Below are 8,953 nucleotides of genomic sequence, written 5' to 3'. Positions count from 1 at the left end.
GGTCACTGAGTAGGGGCTGGGAAATCCCTGCTGCCAGGGCAGAGGGATATTGTCCCCGTGCCCTGGGAGCAAGCAACTCCCAGGGCCAAGGAGCAATCTCCCACCTCCTGTTCCTGCTCTAAACATGCCAATACTGTTCAGTTACTAATCATGAATAAATTTGCTACTTGCATTTGCAGGTAGCAAATTTACTCATCTTTAGAGCCAATTACTGCACAATAAGCATCTGCAGGTGTAGACATGGATGTTTACTATGCAGTAATTAACTTTATTGCTCAGTGAAGCATCTTGTTTAGGTGTGCCCAGTGTGGCTGACATGATGGGGAATTAATGAAGTAAAAACTGCATATGCAGGGGAAGGAAAAAACTGTCTGGTAGCAGGATTCATATCACTTCAGATATGAATCAAAGGATTATTATTTTGATTGGTCTATGTTATGCTTTGTACCTGGAGAACCTGTAGTGAGAAATGGCAAAGTGTGTATCCTCTACCAATAGTTCACCATGTCATGAAGATACAAGCTGAAGTGAAAGTACAAGATGCTATTCAGGCAATGCCAAAGTTGGGGGCACCCAATACCTCTGCTTAGTTTAGACTTTATGGTGGCCAGAAGTTCTGAACACCTAACTAAAATGCAGCAACAAAATGATGAAGAACTTAGCCTGAAAGACTTTCTCAGCCCATCATGGTGAGAGAAATTTGGATAATGTAGGGTCTCATCCTTGGTAAAGTTGTACCTTTAAAGCCATTTCAATCTTATTAATACTTGTGGTGATAATTTTGTAGTTTAGATTGTATCAAATGGATAAGCCATTGATTTGCTGATGTAGGAAAAAAGGTGGGTGGTAGGCCTCATAGAAAGGGGATTAGTAGGCAAAGATATCAAGAAGGTCTAGGGTGACCTAAGAATGTGCAACAAAAGTTAGTTTTCTGTATTGGGAATGGCAAAATAAGTGTGTGTGGAAGTTTGGACAAGTTCTAATCTGCTTTTAGAATTCAGAAGAGCATAATGCAACAAGAAATCTAGAGGAATAAAAGAGAAAAAGATGGATTCTTTGGTAGGAGCTGGCTAGCACGGGACAGTTAGAATGTCCCTCATTAGCCCAATTGTAAGGATTCTGATTAAGTGCTTATAGTTGTAATTACCTCATGGGTGCAGTCATCAGTAAGTACTGCAACACTGCTATCTGATATATAGATAACAATAATAATATCTAGTTAGTATTTTCTTATAATATTTTAGAGTGTTCATTTGTTGGCTTTTGCCAATAGGTTTTTATTAGGGGTGTGTGAAGCAGGCCCTATTCAAGTCAGATTCAGATTTGGCCCACATTGGGGACAGTGATTTGATTTGTTGATTCAGATCACTGTCTCTTCAGCCAAATCTGACACAGACACAGCTTTAAATGTTTTTTTCTACATACCTCATGGTACCAGCATAGCTGCAAGGCTGGGGCACATTGAGCGTCCCACAGGAGTGCAGGGGGGCCCTCCAAGTGCTCGACGGCAAACCTGGAAGTGGACTGGAAGTATTTCCGGTCCACTTCCGGGTCTGCTGGGGAGTGTACAGCTGCCCCTCCCCCTCCCCGGTGAACTCCCCCGCCTCCATGATTGGCTGCAGGGGGACCCCAGATCCCCCTCAAGACCCAGGGGGCACCAGCTGCCAAGCTGGGGGAGGTGTGGCGGGGCCTCCCTGCGTGCTCCCTGGCGGACTGGGAAGCGGAATGGAAATGCTTCTGGTCCACTTCCGGGTCTGCTACTGAGCACGCTGGGGAGCCCCCCATGCTTCTGTGGGACGCTTTATCCGCCCCAGCATCACAGCGTTCACGAGCCGCACTGGTACCTCAACGGATGTAGAAAAAACATTTAAAGCTGTGTCTATATCCAAATCTTTCTGAATCTCTCCAAATTGATTTGGAGGGTTCCGATTCGATTTGGAGAAATTAAAGGGTCTCCTGACTTTATTTGGATTCAGAGATTTGGCCACCAGATTGGGCTGAATCTCCGCCAAATTGAATCAGGGATCGAAGCTTTGAACAGCCCTACTATGTGGACACAGCTGTTTGTATTGCTTTGCAGTGTGGCAAGTCTCACTTTTCTTGAGTTAATCTGACTTGAGTTATTCAAGTGTGTATAGCTTAAGATAAAGCGGAGGTGAAGGTGTGCTCTATAGTAGTATGTCTGGAACTGAATTAAGATGCAAGACGTTATGACAAGCAAAGCCAGATTGGAATATCTGGTTATTAGGGATGAAGTTCTGAGCAGTAGTCTCAAGATGGAATAGTCTTAACCCTAGCAAGAGCACTTTGGGAAAATTCCTCAGGGACTCTGTTATGTAGCTAAACATGGGAGAAAGAGGTAAAATGAAATATCTGTAGAATGTTAACAAGGCTATTTCTTTTATTGTTGTTCAAAGTAAATAGAATAATGCAAAATGTGTATTGCTACTGTTGGGGTAGGACAAAAAGTAGACTGCAACTAATTTGACTGGTGGAATTAGTAAATTAGCTCTTGCATTCAGTAAGAGACATTTTAGGGAGAGAATCTTTTTCATAAAACCAAAAAACTTAAGAGTCTGAATCTGAATCTTCAGTATCTTTCTTCTCAACTCCTAAGGCTTTCATTCACGTAGCCCCACCTTGTAGATACCAGGCAAATAATTTATTTCTTCATTTGTAAACTCGGAAATTTGATTTTTTTTTTTTTTTTTTTTTCCCCTTCAGTGTTCACCATAGCGTTGAGAGAATGGATATTTTTGCAGATAGGGAGATAGGTGTCTAGTTTTCTTGGGCAATGGGATTGTAAGAATGATCTGGATGCTGATGAGACAGTATGGAGGAGGTATCTTTTCAGGCTAGTTGGTGTCTTGTTGCAGAGGGTACTTGGTGACCAGTTTTGTGCTGGATCTTGCCTGGCAGTCATGGATGATTGGAAGTTTAAGTTGTGCTTACACTGCTGTGGTAAAAGTAGTTGCTTCTGTACACATACATGTTTATCTGTAGTTCACAAAGGTACTGTGTAAGCAGATTTAAGAAGCATGAAATATTTTTCCTTTCTCCTCCCCTCTATCCCCCCACCCCCTCCCCACTAATAACATACACTCTTCCAAGGGATTTTTACTTTAATCTCTCTGTACGTTATTTTTATACTTATTAGGGAATTAGTATGATTGTAACATTAATATATTTTTATCCTAATGCTATCTGCCACAACATCACCTCCAGTTTAAATGTGTGTTCTGTTCTAGGCAGTCTGGATTCAAGCATGTTAGAATTGTGTATTAATCTCCCTCTCTCTCTCTCTCATTCGTAGAACTAAAAAATGGCATTTCAGAAGGCAGTAAAAGGAACTGTTCTCATTGGAGGAGGCGCCATAGCAACAATTTTTGGCCTCTCTCAATTTTCTCAGTATAGAAACAAACATGTAAGTATTAATTATGACTTCTGATAAAATATGAAACTTAAAATCTGCTAAAGCGTCTGTTAGGTTTATGCTTTGTTTGGAAATGAATGCCAAAGACTTCTTAGCTTGATTGGCTGGTACTAATTTAGAGAACTGCATTCATGATGTTTCAGTGGTCTAAGTCTCTGAAGTGAGAGAGTACTGAGAATTCTTGTAAATCATTTTTAATACTATTAAAAAAAAAAAAAAAGCGCTATATACAATTGCTTTTGAAAATTTCCTGGGCTCCTAATAAGTTAAGGTAGAAACTGACTTTGATCCTCACGCACAAATAATAAAATAGGCCAGTACTTTCAAACTTGAAACCCGAAAGTTAAGAAAGCAAGAGCTGGAGTGACTTTGAGTTTTCAGAGGTGCTTAATACTCACAGTTCCCTCTTATGTCAGTATGGGAGGTATGCCTGTTACAGCCTTTGAAAATCAGGCCTTTTTTAGCATGTATTCCATGAAAAAAAATCCTGTTAACTTTGCTTCTTAGATCAGACTTAGAGTTGGGTGCATAAGTGTAGACACCCACATTCAAAAACTTTTTTCACTGAACTGGTACAAGGCATTTGGTCAATTGCTTTTAAGCCAAGTAGGATACTTTGACAAAATAAAATCCTACAGTAGCAAAGGATGACAATTAGATTTAATGTTGGATAAAATAGTGACAGGAGTGAAAAAACAAATCCAGTGGCTGTTGTGTTTTAATTTAGTATGATATGAAATGGATGCACTTTCTCTCTCCTACAAGGAGAAGCAGAGCTTGAGGTCAAGGGGAGGAACCCATATGGGAGTAAGTGTGTGAGAATGGAGAGCATGTAGCATTGAGATCATGGACAGAACTAATGGTAACATGTGCACACTTCACTTATGCTTTTTGTATGTGTATGGTATGAACTAACTGGCTTTTGTGCAGTGTGGTACATTTATTAAGATTCCTGTCAAGGCAGAGCAGTATCACATGCCTTTTAGCCCTATTTGATGTTGCAAGGCTGGCAGTTCCACTTTGCAAATAGTCATAGAAAGTTAGGACTAAAAGGAACCTTAGGAGTCCATCTAGTTCTCAGAGCAGGACCATCCCCAACTAGATCATACCAGCCAAGGCTTTGTCTAGCCAGATTTTGAAAACCTCCAAGGATGGAGCTTCCACTACCTCTCTGGGTAGCCTGTTCCAGTGTTTTACTACCCTCCTAGTGAGAAAATTCTTCCTAATATCTAACCTAAACTTCCCTTGCTGCACCTTGAGACCGTTGTTTCTTATTCTGTCATCTGCCACCACTGAGAACAGTCCAGCTCCATTCTCTTTCGAACCCCCCTTCAGGTAGTTGAAGGCTGCTATTAAGTCCTCTCTGTCTTCTCCTCTCTAGACTAAATAAGCCCAATTGCCTCAACCTTTCCTCATAAGTCATGTCCCCCAGCCCCCTCATCATTTTTGTTGCCCTCCGCTGGACTCTCTGCAATTTGTCCACATCCTTTCTGTAGTGGGAGGCCCAAAACTGAACACAGAACTTCAGATGTGGCCTCACCAGTGCTGAATAGAGGGGAAGAATCACTTCCCTTGAACTATTGGCAACACACCTACCAGTGCAGCCCGGTATGCTGTCAGCCTTCTTGGCAACAAGGGCACACTGCTAGCTTATTGTCTACTGTAACCCCCAGGTCTTTTCCTGCAGAGCTGTTACCCAGCTAGTCAGTCCCCAGGCTGTACTGCATGGGGTTGTTCTGTGCTAAGTGAAGGACTTTGCACTTGCCCTTGAACCTCATGGGATTCCTTTTGGCCCAGTCCTTCAACTTGCCTAGGTCACTCTGAATCCTAGCACTACCCTCCAACATACCTATTACTCCCCCCAGCTTGGTGTCATCTGCAAACTTGCTGAGGGTGCACTCTATACCATCTTCCAGGTTGTTGATGAAAACAGTGAATAAAACTGGCCCAAGGACTGACCCATGGGGAAGTCCATTTGACACAGGCTGCCAACCTAGACATCAAGCCATTGATTACTACTCTCTGAGCCCGATGCTTCAGCCAGTTTTCTATCCACCTTATGGTCCATTCATGCAGCCCATACTTCAGCTTGCCTATGAGAATGCTGTGGGAGACGGTATCAAAAACCTAGTTAAATCAAAGTACACCACATCCACTGGTTTCTCCACATCCACAGAGCCAGTCACTTTGTCATAGAAGGCAATCAGGTTGGTCAGGCATGACTTGCCCCTGGTGAATCCTTGCTGACTGTTCCTAATCACCTTTTTCTCCTCCAAGTGCTTGGAAATGCGTTCCTTGAGGATCTTGTCCATGATTTTCCCAGGGACTGAGGTGAGGCTGACTGGTCTGGAGACCTTTTGGGTTAGAATACAAGGGGACCATAGTGAAGGGGATACAATGGTAGGAGTCTATTACAGACCTCCAAACCAGGAACAAGTGCTTGACCAAGAATTTGCCAGGGAACCGGCTGAGGCTGCACGCTCTCAGTGCATGGTTGTCATGGGAGACTTCAACTACCCAGACACCTCATGGGAAGAGAGCTCGGCCAAATCTAGTCAGTCACAAAGCTTCCTTACATGCATAGATGAGCTCTACCTGTCCCAAGAAGTTTATGGGCTGATGAGAGGCAAGGCTCTGCTGGACCTGGTACTGGCCAAAGGGGATGATCTAATCAGTGACCTAAGAATTGAAGTGAAGCTGGGTGACAGTGACCACGAGTTGTTAATTTTCACTATCCATTGCACAGCTGGCAAGTCTGCCAGCAATGCAGTAGTCCTTGACTTTAGGAAAGCTGACTTTCATAAGCTCAGGAGGCTTGTTCTTGAGGCCCTAAGAGGCCATGATTTCACAGGGAGGGGAGTTCATGATGAGCTCCCTAAGGCCTAGAAGCACGGGGGAGTCCATCCCCACCCATAGGAAAGGTGGTAAAAGGGCTCAACAACCCCCTTGGTTGAACAAGCAACTTCTGGACCTCCTACGTTTAAAAAGAGAGGAGTGTAATGGGTGGAAACAGGAAACACCACTAAGGAGGAATATACTGCATGGTTCCACACTGGCAGGGAGCAAACTAGAAAAGCCAAGGCTGCAACTGAACTCCATCTGGCTACACGAATTGAGGACAATAAAAAGTCCTCCTTCAGGTATTTGGGGAATCAAAAGAAAAACAAGGGCAACATTGGACCCCTGTTAAACCAGCTGGGGCAGCTGACTACCAACACCTAGAGAAAAGTCAATCTGCTTAATGATTACCTTGTGTTGGTTTTTCACCAGCCCAAAGGGACCACCCTGCCAAACAGGATATGGGATGACCAGGGTGAAGATTAATATATGCCCACCATTAGTGTGGATCTTGTGAGGGAGCATCTTGAGAGGCTAGACCCCCATAAATCAGCTGGCCCAGATAGGTTACACCCAAGAGTGGTAAAAGAACTGGCAGACATAGCACAGCCACTGGAGAGGATATTCGAGAACTCATGGCGCTCAGGCGAAGTACCTGAAGATTGGAAGAGGGCCAATGTGGTGCCCATCTTCAAGAAAGGAAGGAAAGAAAGAAGACCCAGGAAACTACAGGCCAATCAGTTTGACCTCAATCCCTGGGAAGATTTTAGAAAAATTGATCAACGAAACCATTCTTGACAGGCTAACAGAAGGCAACATTGTGAGGGATAGCCAGCATGGGTTTGTTGAGGGTAGGTCTTACTTGACCAGTCTCATTACCTTCTGTGACCAGCTGACCATGATGATCACCTGGACAAAAGGAAAGAGGTTGATGTCATATATTTGGACTTTAAAATGCCTTTAACCTAGTGTCCCATGATGTCCTCATGGAAAAATTGGGCAACTGCAGGCCTTGACTACTCCACAGTCCAATGACTGGGGGACTGGCTTCAAGGTCGGACCCAGACTGGTAGTTGATGAAACCAAATCAACATGGCACTTGGCAACTAGTGGTGTCCCCCAAGGCTCTGTTCTCGGACCTGTACTCTTAAATGTCTTCATAAACGATCTGGACAGTGGTGTCAAAAGTGGACTGGCCAAGTTCACTGATGACACCAAACTTTGGGGAAGAGTGTCCACACTTGAGGTTAGGCTGGTGATCCAGGCCGACCTCAATAGGCTTGCAAGGCGGGGGGATGAAAACCTGATGGCATTCAATATGGAAAAATGTAAGCTGCTCCACCTCAGGAATAAAAACCTGCATCACACTTATAGGCTCGGCAATGCTACATTTGCTAGCGCTATGACTGAAAGAGACTTGGGGGTCATGATTGACCACAAGATGAATATGAGCCACTAATGTGATACTGCAGCTGTCAAAGCGAACAAAACTCTGGCTTGCATCTACTGATGCATCTCAAGCAAGACCCAGGATGCCATCCTCCCGCTGTACTAGGCTTTGATGAGGCGGCAGCTGGAGTACTGCATCCAGTTTTGGGCTCCACAATTTAGGAAGGATGTGGAGCAGCTTGAAAGAGTCCAGAGGAGAGCCACATGCATGATCAGAAGGCAAGAGAACAGGCCTTATGAAGAGAGGCTGTGAGCCATGGGACTCTTCAGCCTGGAGAAGTTCAGGCTCAGGGGTGACTTGGTGGCAGTCTATAAGTACATAAAGGGTGTGCATTAGTATCTGGGGGAACACCTGTTCACCTCAGCACCCAGAGGATGACGAGGTCCAGTGGTCACAAACTCCTGCAAGACCATTTTAGGCTGGACATAAGGAAAAACTTGTTTATTGTCTGAGCCCCCAAGGCCTGGAACAGACTCCCCTCAGAGGTGGTGCAATCACCTACTCTGGACAGTTTCAAGAAACATTTGGACATTTATCTTGCTTGGATCCTTTGATCCTAGCTGACTTCCTGCCCCTTGGGCAGGGGGCTGGACCTGATGATTTTAAGAGGTCCCTTCCAGCCCTGAAGTCTATGAAATCTGTGAGCCTGTGGTCTGTAGTTCCCTGGATTCGCCTTCAACCATTTCTTAAATATGGGTACTATGTTTGCCTTTTCCAGTCATCCAGAAACTCTCCTGATTGTCATGAGTTGTCAAGGATGTTGGCCAATGGCTCTGTGATCACAACTCCCTCGGCACCCTTGGGTGCATCCCATCTGGCCCCATGGACTTGTACACATCCAGCTTTTCTAAGTAGTACCTAACGTGTTCTTTTACCATTGAGGGCTGCTGACCACCTCCCCAAACTGCTGCCCGATCCAGTACTCTGGGAGATGACCTTGCCTGTGAAGATGGAGGCAAAAAAGTAATTGAACACTTCAGACTGTTCTGCATCCTCTGTCACAAGGTTGTCTCTCCCATTCAAAAAGGGACCCACGCTTTCCCTGATCCTCCTCTTGCTACCGACATACTTGTAGAAACCTGTCTTGTTACCCTTCACATCCCTTGCTAGCTGCAACTCCAGTTGCACTTTGGCCTGCCTGACGTCATCTCTGCATTTTAAGTGAAATTAAGTGAAATTTCGGTTGAGCTGTTCTTTCAGCGTGTGACGAAGGAGCTTACTCATAGCTGGTC

General features: G+C 44.5%; 1 protein-coding gene across 4 annotated transcripts in view; it reads left to right on the top strand.

Annotated features, from left to right (window-relative positions):
• The first annotated feature begins 3,319 nt into the window (after positions 1 to 3,319).
• Positions 3,320 to 8,953, top strand: part of GPD2 (glycerol-3-phosphate dehydrogenase 2) — a 123,952-nt gene continuing 118,318 nt past the window's right edge. For all 4 annotated transcript variants that reach the window (XM_025199927.1, XM_025199928.1, XM_006020366.3 and 1 more), the window contains exon 1: positions 3,320 to 3,424. In XM_025199927.1, the coding sequence (XP_025055712.1) occupies positions 3,323 to 3,424 (102 nt within the window). In that variant the 5' untranslated portion in view covers positions 3,320 to 3,322. The remainder of the gene's footprint in view (positions 3,425 to 8,953) is intronic.

This window comes from Alligator sinensis, unplaced genomic scaffold (assembly GCF_000455745.1).
Source record: "Alligator sinensis unplaced genomic scaffold, ASM45574v1 scaffold389_1, whole genome shotgun sequence".
Taxonomy (NCBI): Eukaryota; Metazoa; Chordata; order Crocodylia; family Alligatoridae; genus Alligator; species Alligator sinensis.
The sequence above is the reverse complement of the archived record's forward strand: the minus strand, read 5'-3'. Positions and strand labels throughout refer to the sequence as shown.